Raw genomic sequence first — 19,589 nt, 5'->3', positions numbered from 1 at the left:
AAACTGCAGGACTTGAAGCAAATTTTGGTACCCTTGGATAGTCACAGAACCAATCCCCCAGGTATACCAAGAGACTACTACAGTTTTATTTGTAATAGCCCTAAAACTGGAAGCATCCTGAATATTTATCAACAAGTATATAAACAAATTCTAGTATATCCATACAATGGAATATACTTCCTATAAAAAGGAATGAACTTCTTCTTTTTTTTTTTTTTTTTGAGACAGAGTCTTTCTCAGTTGCCTGGGTGGGAGTGCAATGGCACAAACATGACTTACTGCAGCCCTGACCTCCCAGGCTCAAGCCATCCTCCTTCCTCAGCCTCTCAAGTAGCTAGAACCACAGGCATGCACCGCCATGCCCACCTAATATTTTGTGGAGACAGAAGTCTCACTATGTTGCCCAGGCTGGTTTCAAGTGATCCTTCCACCTCCACCTCCCAAAGTGCTAGGATTACAGGTATCAGCCACCACTGGGAATGAACTATTAACAAACATAACAACACAAATGACTCTCAGGTTATGCTGAGGGAAAGAATTCACATACAAAAAAGCATACACTATGATTCCATTTTTATAGATTTTGCATTTATTCTTAAAGTTGCAAAATAACCTATAGTCTCACAAAGCATATAAATGGTTTCCTGGGGGTAGGTGAGGCTGTGGGGAGGGTGGCAGGTAGGGATCACAAAGGGGCATGAACACCGTGGGGATGTGGGACAGGTTTACTATCTTCATTGTGGTGATGGTTTCACTGCTGCATCATGTACTAAAACTTATCAAATTGCTTGCTTTAAGTATGTCAATTTATTGCATGTTCAAATATACTGTTAAAATAATAATAAAAATACAAGCAATCTTGAAAATTACTTCAATTCATTCCTAGACCTTCATTTCCATGAATATCCAAATTTGAAAGCAGTTAGCCAAACATCACGTTTCAGTTTTTAGGGTAGAAATAAAGTACTGTTTCCTAACAGAAATTGGATGTATATTAAAATACTGATTCAATGGCGTTAGTTTAATATATCCTGACAGGTGTTTCAGGAACGATCAGCTATACTTCAGCTAGGTTTGACTTCTTTCGTCTTCCTTTCCTTCTCTTCCCCTACCTTCCTTTCTCCTCTCCTTCCCCTTATCACTCAGCAATGAAAATGGGTAACAGAATAAGGATGGCTTAATTCAGATGACATAATTATGTGGCTCATAAAGATAACATGGCACCAACGGCTTCAACCACTGCGCTAGGAGATATTCCATAGGATTTTAGACTTGCAAAAGTAGCCTTCTTTTACAGATTAAAAATCTCAGGCATAAAACCAAATTAAATGGCTTTCCTGGGCCACACAGCTAGAATTTCATGACTAAAAAAAATTCACTCACTACCCACTTCTAAAAGAAAAAAACAAAGATGTGAGGCAGAATATGAATCTGTAGCCTAGCCAGCATGGGCTATAGATCTATTAATTTACTTCCATTCCACTACAGTTCTATAGCACCATCCTCTGACCAATCCACCTGTTTTTCTACCTTCCTATTTACTTCCAAGACTGTAGTTGTATGGAGTTAAAAAGAACTAAGACAGTGGTTCTCAATAGTCACTGAATTAAGAAATCACCTTGGAATTTTAAAAATGAAACACGGGGCCGGGCGCGGTGGCTCAAGCCTGTAATCACGGCACTTTGGGAGGCTGAGGCGGGTGGATCACGAGGTCAAGAGATCGAGACCATCCTGGTCAACATGGTGAAACCCCGTCTCTACTAAAAATATAAAAAATTAGCTGGGCATTGTGGCGCGTGCCTGTAATCCCAGCTACTCAGGAGGCTGAGGCAGGAGAATTGCCTGGACTCAGGAGGCGGAGGTTGCGGTGAGCCGAGATCGCGCCATTGCACTCCAGCCTGGGTAACAAGAGCGAAACTCCGTCTCAAAAAAAAACAAACAAAAAAGAAAAAAAAAAAAGAAACACGGGCTCTACACCTAGAGTAAATCTAATTGATTTGGGGTAGGTCAGTGTTCTTAAATAAACTGCATTGAAACTACCTGAAGGGCTTATTAGAATAGATTATTGGGCCAGATGTGGTGACTCAAGCCTGTAATCCTAGCACTTTGGGAGGCCAAGGCAGGTAGATCACCTGAGTCAGGAGTTCAAGACCAGCCTGGCCAAAATGGTGAAACTCTATCTCTATAAAAATATAAAAATTAACCGGGAGTGGTGGTGGGTGCCTGTAATACCAGCTACTTGGGAGACTGTGGTTGGAGAATTACTTGAACCCAGGAGACGAAGTTTGCAGTGAGCCAAAATTGTGCCACTGCACTCCAGCCTGGGCACTAAGGTGAGAATCTGTCTCAATAAAAACAGATTAGATAGATAGACAGACAGATAGATAGTTGGGCTCTACCCTGGCAGTTTCTGATTTTGGGGGACTGGGATGATACCCAAACATTTGAATTTTCTAGCAGGTCCCCAAGTGACAGTGATGCTGCTGGTCTGTGGACCAGACTTGAGAACTACTTGGATAGTTTTCAGTTCTTTTAGTTCAGGTAATTTCTAGTTCTTCAGGATAATAATGTTCAGCCAGTTGAAAATCTTTGGCTGAAAACAGAAATTCTCCATCTTCTCTGGAGAATCACTTGGGATATTAAAAACATCTGATGCCTGAGTACCTATAAGAAATTCTTTTAAAATTGATCTTGGGTGTAGCCTGGGCCTTGGGATTTTAAACAGCAACATATTATTTAAAAGAATCATATCCCAGATGATTCTAATGTCCAGCCAGGGGTGAGTATCACTGAAAACTTTCTGCCTCCTCAATTCTTATTACCATTTACCTCAAATTTCCCCAAGAGAATTGGATACTTTGACCACGACAATATATTTACAATTTCTTTCTAACTTGCTGTCTATGAACAATGGTTCCTTTCCACTTTGATTTTTTTCTTTGTTTCTTTGATGCTTTAATAATAGTTAATATTTACTGAATACCTGGGATGTAGAAGGCTTGGTGCTGAGTCTTTACCCCTTTATCAGGTTTTCTGGGTTATTGAACAGTTATAATTTAAATCTTTCCTCAGAAAGAGACCCTGCATTTCTTAGAATCAACATTGTCTTATAACTTGTGGTTAATAGATCACATTTTATTTTGTTTCTACTGATTAGAAACTAGACAGGAAGAGAGGAGGGGGAAGGAGAGAGGGAGAAAGAGGGAGAAACATAGAAAACAAATTCTTCTGATCTGCTTCAACGCATTATGCTTAATATTTGAGTCTCTGTGAATCTTCATGGAGGTTCTCCAGAAATGGACAAAGATTCAGTATTTCCATGAGGAAAATTTCACGAATACCTATGACTCCATCCAAAGGCAGCTGATTTTCCTTTTGCTCTTGATTAATGCATTTCTTCCATTTCCAACTAAAAAAAGGCCACTGATTTCCCCCCAAAAAGTTACTTCCTTTGGAACATACCAAAAATACCATTAAGAACAATGATATGAGTTGTTTCAGGTGAAGGGCTTTTAGTTGAGAAGATTTTTAAAATATAGATTCAATTGTTTTTACAGCAGCTTTGGTCAAGGCTTCTTGGCAGGGCTCTATGGCGCACTTCCCACAAGATGGCACTGTTGTATGCGGCTGGAGAGCCCTCGGCCTCATCTTCACCATTACAGCCAAGAACGTATCCCTACAGCATTAGTTCCTGAAATACCCTTTGTTTCCAGCTTCAGGAGATCTGAGAGCCATCAGGAGTATAACTTTAACATTTAGGTCTATGGCTTAGCAAGGTGTCTAATCAGTGATACTTAATACATGTCTACTAGATGAATGGATTAATGAATAATACATGTGTATCAACTTCACATTAGCCAACACCAGGGGACGGGGACTGAGGCTGGAACAACTCTAAAAGGGAAGGAATCGAGGGCCACTGCACTATTTCCCTTTGTGATGAAAGAGTTCTTCGGGACTCCATTGTTCTTTTCCCGACTTTCTGACAGGTTTTGACAAGAACACGATTCACCCTAATAAGGCCTGATGGCCCATCTGCTCACCCACCCATTTTCCTCCTTAAAATGGGCAAAGCAGCTATTCTGACACAAAATTAGTTACAGCAAAAAACATGTGGGGAGTGTCCATTAATAAAAGGTAGTCCATACAAATAATATATGTTGTCAGAGAAAGAAATTATTGGGCAGTCTTTCAAATCTGATAAGCCCACAATGGAAAAAGAAAATTTGGGGGGAAAAGTGGTGGGTGAGAAAGCTCCACAGTGAGGTCAGAGGGTGGTGTTCAACCTGAGCTAAAGGCCTCCCCCAGGTCACTTTCCCTCTCTGTGCTTCAGTTTCCTCCCCTTCAGATGTCAGGGGAGGGGTACCAGCTGATTCCCCAGGGACCCTTCTAGGTCTGACACAGTCTTCTGTCTTTTCTTCACATTATGGCTTAAACAATCATTGTGTAAATAACTAAGGGCCAACCAGAGAATTCTACATGTTTGGTTTGAGGGAAAGAAATAATTGATTTCAAACTATTGTAAAATGCCAGGGTTTCTGCTTTGTTTGTTTTGGTATCAAATATAAATATCCCTCTGTATTAGCTGTTGCTCCTGTTCTCCCATAGCATCAATTTTCTGAAGCGATATAGGCTTACAGTATATTATTCTTTAAAATGTTGTATGAAGCCAGTTTGGGTAACATTTTGGTTTTTAGGCACAGAACTTGAATGGTCAAGTTATGAAGCTTAGTTCTATGTAAAGTTAGTAAGTTTTCCAGGAGTCTGTTTCAGATTATAAGACTGCTACGAAACCACCAAAGTCGATCTAATCTAGTCACCTGTCTTGGAGATTAGCAAGCATCATTATGAGTACGTTGATACCAACTAGCCACTTGAATTGACATAATTGAAAAAGACTGGCTCAGTTGGAGCCAGGTCCTTGGGTTGCAAAGACTTTTACCCTATAAAGTCATTAGGAATTAACTTTGTGACTCTTGAATGAGAACCAATGATTCAGAAATTATAAAAACAGGCCATAAATCAAAATTAGTATCTGTTAAACAACTAACTTCATTCCAGGATGAGCTTTGGTTATTTGCCCATATAACTTAACTAACAAATACGCTATCCACACCTGCTAATAATCATAAAAGATTTTTGAAAATCCCATTTCAATACAAAGGGATTATTTATCTATGCCTTAACCCCCCAAAACAATATCCCAACCCTGAAGCAAAAGGAATCAGTTACCTATCTACCTAATGGTGACCAACAACAGAAATTTAGTGCTTTCAAGAGTTGGGCCATTTTTATCCTTATTTGAAACAACTAAAAAGTAAGGCTTCTGCAGAAGGAGCATCTGCTGCTAGGGTCTGCCCAAATTCCAAGCACCTGCTTTCTCTGATCTGGAGGCAGATGGTACATCGTAAAAATAAAACATAGTGGGAATGTACAGAAAGATATTCCCTTTAAAACCCTTTATGAGGTTCTTTTTCCTAAAATCTCATACTATAAATATACATGTTTTATGTTAATATTATAGCTCAGAATTTGGGAACTGATGCAGGGTCATGAGAAAAGTTTTCTTGGCCTGATTGAGTCATTTACATGTATTCACATATTTCCACAGGATGAAAAATCAGTCTGTAGCTTATAACCACCTAGGCAGGACATTTTATTTTTGGAATTCTAATAAATATCCTAGACAGTAGCAGCTGCTGCCCTTATTCTTCAATACTACCACTCACTGCAGCTCTATTAAGTTTCTTCATTACAACTCTTAGGCACTGCTCAATGGGGTAACCTCATTTATATTTGTAGGACTTGGATAGATGAGCTTGGCTGTAATAAATTGGCCTCAGGATAGGCTTTTCCACTGTAATTATTTAGAGTAATGCTTCTGAAACCTTACATGCATCAGATTCCCCTGCAGGGTTTGTTAAAACGGATTTGTTGGCCTGACTCCCAGAGATTCTGATTTAGTAGTTCTAGGGTGGGACCTGAGAATTAGCATTTCTAACAAACTCCCAATGAGGCTGATGCTGTTAGTCTGAAGGCTACATTTTAAGAACCACTGATGTAGAGGTTCCCTTTGGAGTGTCTGATCAGTTATGATTCTTTGGGCTTGTATTAGCTTCTCAGTTAATACCCATTTTATGCTGAACACATTTGAAACATGTTATATTCAGGTGAATATAAACCTGTTTACATTCAGGTGTTGCAGTTACACACAAAGATGCTTGACAAGTAGATGGAGAGATCTGCTGAAGCGAGGCTGCTCCATGCTGTGAGTATCCAGGAGAATTGATGAATGCAGTATGTTTGATCAGCTTATGTGCAACTTCCCAAGTCACTGGGAGTTACTGTAACATACACAACACAGTGCACTTCCGACATAAATGTCTACTAGAATCTGACAGATAATCATCTTATCCTTACTAATTTTTATCTTAGAATTTAGATTTAGCCCTTAAAGATGCTGGATTCTGCTATCTGAAATCTGCAAGCACACTCCCAATAGCTTTCACTAAGCAAATGTTGACAAAAGAGTAATATGAAGCAATTGAGCAATGCTTAGTATTTATGTTCACCTCGTTTCTCCTATAACCCACACATGGTTAAATTTTAAAGCATGATTCTGTCATAAAATAGCATCGTGGTGTTAAGATTTACTTCAAATGCACTTTGGAATGTAAACATACCTTATTTAACTTCACAAAATATTCCAGTCCAGCTTCCAAAGGATTTGTATCACAGTTCATCTAAAAAGGAAACACACATTTTAAATGTTAGATGAGTGCAAATTATTTCAGTAACATCACTTTCCTATTTGTTTTTAGGAGAAAGAACGCTTTTTGATTTTTCAACACAGATTCTAAAGAAAGGCAAACTAGGCCAGGCGTGGTGGCTCACACCTGTAATCCCAGCACTTTCAGAGGCCAAGGTGGGTGGATCACGAGGTCAGGAGATCAAGACCATCCTGGCCAACACGGTGAAGCCCCACCTCTACTAAAAATACAAAAATTAGCTGGGTGTGGTGGCACGTGTCTGTAATCCCAGCTACTCAGGAGGATGAAGCAGGAGAATTGCTTGAACCAGGAAGTCAGAGGTTGCAGTGAGCTGAGATTCGTCCCACTGCACTCCAGCCAGCCTGGCAACAGAGTGAGACTTGGTCTCAAAAAAAAAAAAAAAAAAAAAGGCAAACTATAGACTGGTTTTGAAAACAATTTTTTAATCCAAAATTCAATGTAGCCTTTCAGCAAAAATGTCATTTGAGTATAAAAAATACAAAAACTAAAATTCACTGTGTTCCATAGCTCTCTCATTTTAATAAACATCTGAGGGAATGCACGTGATGTTCCCTCTAGAAACAAGATTTTCACATGTATTTATGCAATCATTTTACATAACTACGTTTTGAAAAGTTATTAAGCAATTTAGTTATCTTACAATTAGCCAAGAATCAGGGTAACATGGAGGGAAAGCAGATGGTAGGAAAGTAGCTGATAGAGTTCAGGAGAGGAAAAAGGAATAAGCAGAGTTTGAATATCTCTCTCTCCAAATGTGAGCAAGCCACTGTAATATCTACCAAGTCAGGGCTGTTTTGTTGTTCTCTTTGCAGTGAGAGAACTAGCCTAACCCCCCTAAAAGTAGCCAAACGTTTAAAGCAACACAACACCTACATAAACCAATTGAATGTGAACTTGTTTTACATGACATAAAGCATCGTCTCATATTTCTTAATTAATATGAGCTACTCTAAAATTATTTTTATCTGTTCAAATTTCAGAATTTCTTCAAAGAAAAAAATAAAAATGAAAATGAAGCACAGAGGATTACAGTACCAACACTAGAGGGCGCTCTTTCACTGCTGGGAAATCGAAGGGCTGAAAGAAGGAGAAAAAGCTCCCCAGAAGAGGTCGCAGGGAGAGGAAATCTGAGAAAATAAAAGGCAGGAGGATGGAGAAATGTCTGACTCCCAAAGGGCTGCTCCTGCTGCTTCATTCCTTGGAGAGTGCGGGGACCGCGCTGTCCTGTTTCTGTTCCTGAGCCTAGCCTTGCCTCAGTACCCCGTTGTAGCTGGAGAATCCCTTAATAGGGGACCTCTCGCGGAGAACTTGCCCACTTGCTTCTGCCTACTCTAAATGCCCCCGGGTCCCTGCCTGCGCTCAAACACTCTGCCCTCCTATCAAATGCATTTTATTATGTGCTTGGCACTTCCTAGACTCTCTCTTTCTATGATAATTCTGTTGCATAAAAATTCCATTTTTTAGAAAAGCAAACAGAAGATCTGGAGGGTTAGGCCAGATAGCCGGTGCGTAGTGGAGGAAAAATTCACACCCAAGAGTCCCTGCTCTGAGTCCATCTTTTACCACTATCCTTTATCTCATCTTTCAGGCCTAAAACCTCAGTGTCTTCCAAAGAAACAATTAGTGAATCTGAAATAGTGAATGGGTCCAGCAATAGCCTGCCATAAGTTTGAATTACAGGTTGGCCACTTACTAGATAATCTGGACCAAGTGGTTCTCTAAATCTCAGTGCTACTATGTGCAAAATAGAGATAATGGAGATTTGGGAAGGAAACTGAAATCATGCATGTGAAAATATGTAAATGGGTAAAGCACTATACAAACAGAAACTCTTAGTAACATTATTAATGGTGGAGGAAGGCTGGACCACCACATCCTGGACTATCACACCCGCCCCTCAGAAACGAGTGTTGACTCACCAAAAGGTACAAGATAAGAAAAAAATGAAGATGGGCAAAATGACAGAGGAGGAGAGACTTTGAAAAGTGTTACTCTAATCTTGTGACATAGGCCAGCTACCCACAGTCCAAGACAGATTTCTAGGGCTCTCAGCCAACTAGGATCAATTAAGGCAGAATAAACATGAGGTCAGAATTCCACTGAACTTTCACTCGAGAATTTAAGGAGGAAAACCTCTTCCCTTAATTAAATAAAGTTATCTAATAATATGGAATTTCTCTTACAGCCAAAACCAATGTTATTGCATTTAAAACCTGCCCTTATATAAAAATGACATAAATAAACATAAAATTTTAATAAAGAGGCTAGCATTTCAAACCTCGGACCCCCAGGCTCTGAAGGCTTTCTCCAGGCGTAAGGCATTCATGGCATAGGTTCCAAAATTGTCGATTCCCTCCTCCTGGCCTGCATTCATGATCATGTCATACAGCGCCACAGAGTCTTCTCTTCTGTGGTACAGCTCCCAACCCAGCTCACCTGAAATAAACCCGCAGGTGCCACAGCACAACAAGAACAGCGATCACTACATCGAATGTGCTTTAGCTAGAACACATACAAGCAGAAGAAACTCCACTTATGCAACACAGACATTGTCAGTCTCTAAAAAGACCAGTTCACAAAAAGTTACAAGAGCCCACTGCAAAGAAGCCCACCATATCACAGATACATTCATGCCAATCCTGACTCCCACGTAGATGGTGGTACGCAGGACACCTCTTGTATGACACAGAAAGACTATAATGCAGGAATTAATCTCCACCCTGGACCCCAGCTTTCTAATGAGACTTGACTGTTTTCATGCACAATGAGGTTAGGTAAATAGTTAGCATGGCACAGTTTATCAAGACAAGGGGTTCAAGGTTTAAACCAACCCCTTGCCCAAAATCACAAGCTTAAAAATATAGTCAACTAAGAATTATTCAAGTATCATCATAGTGAGAAAGCCATAGTCTCTGACTTCCCCTCCTTCCTACGTCTTCCCTAGTCATTTCATTCATCAATAGAGCTGTGAGCAAAAATCAAAAGAAATGAAATGTAACCCTCAAAATCCTGCTTATTTTTGTAGTTCTTGTTTTGTTTTTTTGTCTTGTTTTTTGTTGAGACAGGGTCTCACTATGTTGCCCAGGCTGGTCCTGAACTCCTGGGCTCAATCAATCCTCCCACTTTGGCCTCCCAAAATGCTGAGATTATAATATTATTAGAACCAGTTCTAATATTAATTCACTTTCATTAATCCCAAAATGCTGGGATTACAGGTATGAGCCATTGTGTCCAGCCCTGCTCATTTTTTATTCTGGATTTTAACAAGGTTGGGTGGAGGAAGGCCAAAAAAAAGATATAGCAGGAACCCAGGGAAGAGCTATGGTCCTTAATCTCTATTCTCCTGTTTCCCAAGGTGGAGGGCTCAAGGTAAGGTGTTTTATTGGATGCCACAGAATAGGAGCAACACATAGTTGAATGAATGCTTGGGCATGCAGTACTTCTTCTGTGAGAGACAAGGTCTAGAAAAACTCAGAAGGGAGCCCAGAGCACCACTGGGGAACTGAAGAGCATTCATTCACCTCTGTATCAACTATCTACCATGTGCAAGATTAGGTGCTAGATGAAGACTTCTCAGTGAGCTTAGAGTCTGGAAGGAAAGACAGATTGTTGGCAATGCTCTTGGAGAGGTGCTTGATACACTCAAAATGGTCTCTATGGGAGATTCTATCTCTGGGAGACCATCTTGAATGTTTGTAGACAGAGCTGGCTGACCTGACTATTCTAACTATTCCAACAGCCAATCCTCTTCCCACTTTTTTTAAAATCTGCCCTTCCAGATGGTAGGCAGCTATGGGACTAGAAATCTGTGGAACCACTTTCAAGACGAGGAGTGAATAGACAGATTTGTCGTAAGAGCTGAGCAGAGAAAAAATCTTCCTCCAAAGTCGCAGGGACAAAAGTGAGGGTAAGTGGCACATACGTACACACTCACACACACCTCAGGTGGCATGACCGTTTAAATTAAATGTAAAATTTAAAACTGACCTTTTAAATTTCAGAGACTCACTCCAGGTTGTTTTCCAATCTTACCAGTATAAGATATCCTAATAGCAGTGACAGGAATGTTGGAAATCTTTAAGGACTTGGTTTGAAGAAACTTGAAAACATCCTCACTAAGATCTTCAGAGGTCAGCTTCTGAAGGATCTTTCTTGCACGTGGACCAGCAACTCCAAGGACTCCAAACTCATCGGTTATGTTTTTAATTTCCACATCATACCCACCTTTGACTGCCTCTTCTTCAATCCATCTGCACTTCAGCCATGAACATTGTGTTAAATATTGCTTGAATATTGGTAACAAAATTACTTCGGTAACAAATTACTTCTCTGAAGACATGCTTTGTGTCTCTGAAGACATGCTTTGTGTCTAGAAAGTCCCCGGAGTGTCATTTCACGAAATCACACTGATTTTTAAAGTTGAGGAAACTGAGCCCCAGAGATGTTAAGTGATTCTCTTTAAATCGCCCACTTATAAATTTGGGGGATAATTTTTCACAGTACAGAAGGATCCTTCAATTTAATGAGCTCTGCCACCCAATTCTTTTAAATAGTGACACAGCCCTTTTGCATTTAAGCTAATGAGTCAACCTTCAAAAATTGATTTAAACCCAAATTTTCTCTAATGCCTGTACACAGGAGGCACAGTTATATTGCTAAAGGTTAATAATGTGCCTGCCACAAGACACGTAATTGCTCTGACAATCACAAGGAAAAGACAGAAACTCTAGTTTCAATTTCTATGTCTTGATGAGTTATTGGGACCAAGCTATAGGACTGGTTTCTAATTTATTGAGCAGTCCCTGAGCTATCTAAGTCTAACACAAAATGTTCATCTGGATTTACGCAAAGCTAAACTATTAAGATGGCCCCAGTACATCTTGGATTGGAGCATGTAATTTGCATCACTTTACAACTAAGGTGAGAATCTGTTAAAGTAAGACATCTATTAAATAATAATATTCCAAATATGTTTGGAATATTAGACTAAAGACTTTATAGTAGAATAAAGATTCATATAAAGGCTGGACTTGGCAGGTCAGCTACTTTAGATCCAGTTGTGGGCCAGGAAGTACAAAGCATCACAAAGGGCAAAGATAATTTAGGAAGGCAGCTTACAGAAGTGGACCGAATGTGCGCATCAGAATCAAGAGGCTTGTGTAAGTTCCCTTAACCCAAACCTCAGTTTCCTCATCTGATAATGGGAATCATGTATACCTTGCAAAATATTAAGAGAATTCATTAAGGTAATGTCTAAAAGAGGTTCTGGCACATTGATGACGCCTAACAAATGGGAATTAATATTACTAGAATCAGTAGCTTATGGATGAATTACCTTTGGGAGGGGCAGGGTCCCTCATTCTAAATATTTTTGTATTCAAAAAATAAAGTTTATTTGCAACAATCAGGTTTAAGAAGGAATAAAGTTGTACTTTCAAGTACTGGTAAAAAGAAAAACTCAATGTAAGATTGAGTCAACATATAATATGTACAAAATTTTCTTACTAGGTGTGCACTTACCTAAGATCATGAAGTTCTGATCCAGAGCCAGTTATTAATAGAAACTCCCCAGGACATTGGTGAGAAACAGTCAACTCAGCATATACTCGACCTTTGGGTGTTAACATGTGACTTATATTTGTAAAACCCACCTACATAAAAAAATTTAAAATTACCTTAGGATGAAATAAAAATTGCATGAATCCTTTTAACACCCATTTAAATAAAAATGTGGGCCATAAGTATGAAAAGTATCTGACTCTTACCATTTGTATAAAGTGTATTAATTATCTGTAAACCTAAACCCAACAGTAATTTGAAGTTCTTAAACAATTATTTAAAACTATTTGTCATTTAAAAGCTATTCTTCATTTAATTGCAGAACTCACTTTTAAGTTCCCATTGAAACAACTGAGCAAAGTCACAAGGTCCTTGGATGAGAATTCACTCAGCAAAAATTTAAATTTGAAAATTAGCTTATAGGCTGGATATGGTGGCTCATGCCTGTAACCCCAGCATTTTGGAAGGCTGAGGTGGATGGATGGCCTGAGGTTAGAAGTTTGAGACCAGCTTAGCCAAAATATAGTGAAACCCCATCTCTACTAAAAAATACAAAAATTAGCTGGTTGTGGTGGCACACACCTGTAGTCCCAGCTACTTGGAAAGCTGAGGCAGAAGAATCACTTGAACCCAGAAGGCAGAGGTTGCTATAAGCCGAGATCGCACCACTGCACTCCAGCCTGGGTGACAGAGCAAGACTCTGTCTCTCAAAAAAAGAAAAAGAAAAAGAAAGAGAAGGAAAGAAAGAAAGAAAATTAGCTTGTGTATTTTGGTCAGTTGAAGAGTTCTAGTGTTCAGAAATCATTAGCTGAACTAAAATAACATGGGTTTGGTGGGGGGGGAAATGAGAGGATGGAGAATTAAATAAGTCAGAATCCTGAACCTTGTATTCATACAAGGCTATTTACCTTTGGAATGATATTTGCAAAGAGACGGTCCAATAGTCTAATGGAATCTCGGCCTTTGATGTTAAACTTGCCAAATGGTGTTAGGTCAATGACCCCTACTCTTTGCATAACCTGTTTATACTCGGAGCCCACAGGCTCAAACCAGTTTGTGCGGCGAAAACTTGGCCTGAAACACAACATTTGGAGTCATAAAACAACTGCTGTTCATTTTTAAAAAACTACACAATACTGATATTTTAATAAGCCCTACACATGTAGAAAATCCTATTGGCAGCGGGGAATAGGACTATGGGAGGTGAGACAATGCAGCCTGAAATTCTGTTCTGCAAATATACATGTATGTAGGAATCTGATTTTAAAGTTACTAATTTAGCCCTATGACCCATTTCACAGTGAATAAAGTACTAACTAACTGGAAAATAAGATAATTTACGGGCTCTCAGATCTGGAAGAGAGTTTAGAAGTCCACCAGTCTGGTGGTGTTCAATTCTAGATGCATACATATGGAGAGCATTTTTAAATGGGCCTAATTTATAAGAGTGTCTGGGGTGGGGTGGGGGTGGGGGTCGGGGGGTGGAGCTCTCTGGTTCAGTGCTTCTCAAATATTAATGGGAATACAAGTCATTTGCACTTGTTTAAAGTCCACATTCTGAAGCAGCAGGTCTGGGGCGGGACCCGGTAGTCGGCATTCTCCCAGGCTCCCAGGAGATGCCTATGCCATTGTTCCACATCTGGAGTACATAAGGATCTGGTCCAAAAATCTGCATTTTTCAGAGAAAAGGCACAAAATGATTTCCAGGGCCTTTGCAGTAGTTAATGACAAAGCCAGACCTGGAGCAAAGGTCCCTTCACTCATTACTAACGGTCCTTTCTGCTTTATGAAGTGGACTTCTAACATGGTCCACTTTTAGCTTCAGAGCAGGATGCTAAGTCTGCAAAATGAATTTCCAGTAGTTTAATTATTAAATGGTAGAAGAAACTTAGGCCAAATCCAATCAGCACTAAGTGACGAACAGAAGTGGTATATTGGAGTCATTTAGGAAAAACCAAATCAGTATCTGGCCACCAAATAATCTAGATTGGCTGCCTATAGATCCCAAATTCATTCATCAACAATGGGTTCTCTGCTAACCAATTAGATCTAGTCCTTAAAATAGCAAAACTCATCGTAGAAAGCAAAATGACAGCTCAAAAAAAAGGATAACTTAACTTGTAAATTTGCAACTTGTTTTCCCTTGGTCTGTGGATTCTCTTGAGAAAAATATATGTAATCACTATTAATCCCAAGTACAACAATGGCAGGTAGCGCTTTACCAGAATTCAGAGAACTGTTTTAGTGGCATACTTTATGTTTTTGCTTAACCTGCAATGCTATGCAAATGATCTTTTCCCCTCATTTATCAACTGTGCATACAATTTGCATGGCTTAGTGAACACAATCAAGGAAGTAACTGCTTTGAATAATTTCAGGATGAAGAGAAAAATCCAAAACTCCAGGTACATTTTTTGGTTGTACACGATGTAATTCAACCAAGCAGCTGAAAGCACAGCAAACCTTTAGGAGCCAACTGAAGCCATGTGGGAATTTGGAGGGGGTCAGAAGGCTCCTCTGAGCTTCTGGTAAATGCCAAGAGGCTTCACCCAGGCTGGTTATAGGATTCCCAGGGACACGTGAGTCCTAGATGTGGGCCAGTGTCATGTGGGCTAGACAAATGCCACCACTGCCAGAGAGTAATTTCTGTAGGACAAGGCTCAGTGCTCCTTGGAACAGGGTGGAGGGATGGAGTGTGAGGGGTAATCGGCACTTTTTGCTGTCCCATTGTTTCATCCCTGGATCAGAACCACACGCAGGTCGAGTTTTTCTCTCACCTATACTGAGTGTCCTGGCCTGGTTTGTAGAACCAATGTGGCTGCTCCCAGCCAGCATGGAACCCCATGGAACACTTAGACTCCAGGCTTCGGTACAGCCCACTGACTCGCTGAGTCGGCCTCCCAGCAAACCGTTCTTCTTTAGGGTAACCAACTGAAAAAGGAAAGTCGGTACTTTAAATCGCATATAGCCAAAACAACAAGATACTCTGAAGGGATTCCAAATATGGAAAATACGCTATTTAAAATCCAGAAGCATAAACATACATACATATATGATTAATGTAGAAAACAGAGCTGTCATTTATATGACTTATCAAAGAGTAAAGTAAAAATATATTTAAAATTTAAAACCAGTGAGGCATTCCACATGTTAAATATACGCATTCGTATCTATTCCTTGTTATGTCTTAGGGTCACAATGCTTTTTGGAGTCCCTAACTACTGCCACCCCAGTGAATAAAATAAAGGCCGTCTAAAGTCAGAGATGTTACAATTCAGTTCTGTCAACACTTTGTAGACAACAGGTGAATTTGCATCTTACCGATATTGTTGAATCCATATGATTCTCTTGCTTTGGCCTCAGTGTACTGGGTTGTTGTCCATTTGCCATAGCGATTGGGATCCAATTCTATTAGATCAAAAGGAGGTTCTCCATGCAGGATCCAGTCACTGAGATATTTCCCTACCCCACCAGCGTGGATTATGCCATATCTTTTAAATACAGGGATAGAAAACCTGTTACTAATACATGTAGTTATCAAATGAAACATGCTCAAATATTTTAAAGGGTCTCAAAGTTGGACTGTTATGTGCTAATCAGAACACACAAGTAACAATCTCTATGGAACAATTTTTTCCTAAAAGTGACATGTGTAGGCATCCAAATTAAATGTGCCTGATTTGATAGCTAGTTTATTTCCAGTTTCAAGAGATGCACACCTGCAAAATAGCTCCTTATTGGGCCAGGCACAGTAGCCCACAACTGTAATCCCAGCGCTTTGGAAGGATCATTTGAGACCAGCCTGGCCAACAAAGTGAGACCTCGTCTTCACAAAAAAATTTAAAACTTAGCTGGACATGGTGTCACGAGACTCTGGTCCCAGGTACACGGGTGGCTGAGGTAGGAGGATCACTTGAGCCTAGGAGGTAGAGGCTGCAGTGAGGCATGTTCACACCACTGCACTCCAGCCTGGGCAAACATGGAGAAGAGGCTTGATGACCCTTGACTCCTACTTAGTAACAACTTTGCTTTAGTAAAGCTAGGAGTTAGAGGCAGGATGCAAACAGGCAGATGTGGCTGGTACCTTAACAGCCCTCCTGAGCTATGAATATCCTGATTAATAGGAAACACGGTGGGAGATACGTATGTACTATAGTGTCCCAACCATCTCTTCTCAGACTTAATTTAGGAACTTGACCCATTATCTTAGAAACATTCAGGCAAAGAGGCCCTCACCTGAGGACTTGTGAAAAGAGGTAGAAAGGAACACTGTCTCTTGTATTTTGCAACTAATAGGCCACTTGACGGGGAAGGTGGGCTTGTTTTCTATTTTCCTAAGATGGTACTTTAAAATCAAGAACACGATGTGGAAAATAAAGAGGTTTTGCTATCAGAAACGGGATCAGTTTTACACTGGCCATGTGTAGCTCTACCCAGTCACTCTTGTCTAATGAAGGCCTCTACTATGGATTCATCTGTGGTTTAAGTCAGGAGCTTGTAAGGAACTGAAGGAGCAGAGAGTCATGGGGAGAGAACAAAGAAAAGGGGATACATGAACAGACATCAAGACACAGAAATGCCAGTATCCCAAACGACAACTTAGCCAGAACCACAGCTTCTAAGAGCATGGGAGGAAACTTAGCAAATGCTGGAAACGTTAACTAACTCCTCCCCTAACAATACCTCTGTTTTGCTATTTCATAAAAATGAGTGCCTACTTTTTATAGATTATTTCTCATAGAAAATAAAAAGGCAGTAATTTACATTCCTTTGGGCAGTTTAATAGACAGGGGTCATCCAAATTATCCACAAACAACCACTCTAAACTTCAAGAAAGCAAGAAAAATTATTAAATATATGCTTAAAATGTTTATTAAAGTTAGCACATTCACTTAACCAGGCCCAGTGCCCATATAGAACAGTTACCATTTTATTTTATTTTATTTTTTTGAGACAGGGTCTTACTCTGTTGCTTAGACTAGAGTGCAGTCAGCTCACCACAACCTCTGCCTCCCAGGCTCAAGTGATTCTCCTGCCTCAGTCTCCCAAGTAGATGGGATTGCAGGCATGAACCATCATGCCTGGCTAATTTTTGTATTTCTTTTAGTAGAGATGGGCTTTCATCATTTTGGTCAGGCTGGTCTCAAACTCGTGACCTCAAATGATCCACCTGCCTCAGCCTCCCAAAGTGCTGGGATTACAGGCGTGAACCACCATGCCTGGCCAGAACAGTTACCATTTTTGAAAGCTATATTGTTAAGACTTGAAGGCTTATATAGTTTTGCCAACACTGAGTGCCTCCCATTTACCAGGCGTTGTTTCCATCTAACATGTAGAAGCTGATTTATGCTTTAGCAAGTCTATTTTACCAAGGAGAAAGATCAACCCCCACACAGAGGCTAAATAAAGTCACACAGCAATAAAGACTAGATTCAGGATACAAATTCACTTATTTGACCCTGGAGCGCACACTCCTTGTTATCGACTTTCCTATCTTCAGTGATTCTCAATCTTTGTTCAGCCAAGATACATACAGCAGATATGGCACCGTCTATATTTCTGACAGACTCCCAGGGCAGAGCCAGAGGTGCTTTTATTTCCTTTGGCCTGGCTGCTATACCATCATGTTCTTTCCCTTTCAACCATGCACATGAGCAAACAAATGTGCAGAATGCTGTTATTTGGGTGGGGGTAGCGGGGAGGGGAATCCTGAATGAAATCTAATTTATTTCTAAAAAGCAAATATTTTACAAACAAGTTATCCAACCATTAACAAGCGCTATGTAAAATTCCACACAACTGAGTGTTAGGAAACATCTCTGGAGAATCCCTGGCTTAGTAGCTAAAAGTATAAAAGCATGGGGAAAAGATCCGGGTATGATTCTTGTTCTGCCACACTTAGCTGGGTGACCTGGGGCAAGTTATGTAACTACCCTGAGCTTCATTCTTCTCCTGTGCACACTTTCTTTATGGTGTTGGAGGAGAATTAATTGCCATGATATTTGAAAGCACTTAGTATAATGCTAGGCAAGGAATACATGGTGGCTATTGAGCCCTTGTATGACCAGTTAAAAGGATTTTATTAAGGAAGTGAGGTGTGAAGTGAAAGTAGAAGGGAACTTAATAAGCAGAGGAGGGTTAGGTTCTTCTTCTGTCTCTAGCATTAATCTGCAGAATTCCAGATACTTTTCGATGGCCCTGGGCAGCTATGCTTTCAGAGTGTATCTGCTTTTTTATAACTCTGCTAAATGACTGGATGTTACATCTTATAGCACTCTCCCCTCTAAATGTGCTGTTTATAATCTGTTCTAAGCCAAGAAAATCAGATTCAATTAAATATAATTCATAAGACTTTTTTTGGGCGTTGTGTTAGTCACCTAGAAGCAGAAAAACTTGTTAGAATTGTGACAAAACAAATGTCCAAAGTAAAATAGCTTTGGCTGAGGATATTCTGTGTGTGAGGTAAATGATCACTGGCACATATGTAAGCAGTTTGCAAACACCTATTCCCTGAACTGGCTGTACCAAGAATTAAAGATAATATTATAATAAAATACAGATTCCTGGAACCCCTCTCCAGATTCTGTAAATCAGAATCTACAGGAATGGTGTCTGGAAATCTGTTTGTTTGCTTGTTTCGATTCAACACATCTTTGATGGTGCTATGGACTGAATGTTTGTATCCTCCCATAATGCATCTGTTGAAGCCCTAGTCCCCAGTGTAATGGTATTTAGAGATAGGGCCTTTGGGAAGTACTTAGAGTTAAATGAGGTCATGAGGGTGTGGCCCTCATGGTAGGATTAGTGACCTTCTATGAAGAGACACCAGAGAGCTTACTCTCTCTCCACACACATACACACCCCCACCAAAGAAAAGCCACATGAGCACACAGCCAGAAGATGGCCATCTGCAAGCCAGGAAGAGAGCCCTCATCAGAACTCTGTCATGATGGCTCCCTGATCTCAGACCTCCAGCCCCTAGAAACTGTGAGAAAGTAAATTTCTGTTGTTTAAATCACCCAGTCTATGGTACTTTGTTATGGCAGCCCAAGCACACTAAGCCACATGGGTTCTAGTGACCAATAATAGGAATTTCACAGATGAGAGATATAGGAGGATAAAACATGTGCATGTGACTAACCACATGGTCAAGACTCTGCTTCTTAATTTGCTCCTCAGATGACTCTGCTTCTCACCCAGGTATGAAAACCACTTGCCTCCAGAATCATGGATTGAGTG

At 40.1% G+C, this 19,589-nt stretch overlaps 1 protein-coding gene across 2 annotated transcripts in view; it reads right to left on the bottom strand.

Moving 5' to 3' along the window:
• DMGDH (dimethylglycine dehydrogenase) overlaps positions 1-19,589 on the bottom strand; it is a 92,707-nt gene that overhangs the window by 23,491 nt on the left and 49,627 nt on the right. Inside the window, exons 8-14 of one of the 2 annotated variants that reach the window (XM_002744831.6) lie at positions 15,672-15,841; positions 15,128-15,281; positions 13,259-13,424; positions 12,312-12,442; positions 10,824-11,041; positions 9,070-9,227; positions 6,684-6,743 (exon numbers count right to left, since the gene is read on the bottom strand). In XM_002744831.6, the coding sequence (XP_002744877.3) occupies positions 6,684-6,743; positions 9,070-9,227; positions 10,824-11,041; positions 12,312-12,442; positions 13,259-13,424; positions 15,128-15,281; positions 15,672-15,841 (1,057 nt within the window). The remainder of the gene's footprint in view (positions 1-6,683; positions 6,744-9,069; positions 9,228-10,823; positions 11,042-12,311; positions 12,443-13,258; positions 13,425-15,127; positions 15,282-15,671; positions 15,842-19,589) is intronic. The other variant, XM_008991902.5, reaches the window with a different exon arrangement.

Source organism: Callithrix jacchus, chromosome 2, assembly GCF_049354715.1.
Source record: "Callithrix jacchus isolate 240 chromosome 2, calJac240_pri, whole genome shotgun sequence".
In the NCBI taxonomy this organism is placed as follows: Eukaryota; Metazoa; Chordata; class Mammalia; order Primates; family Cebidae; genus Callithrix; species Callithrix jacchus.
Note: the sequence above shows the minus strand (reverse complement) of the source record. Positions and strands in the feature narration are given on the sequence as shown.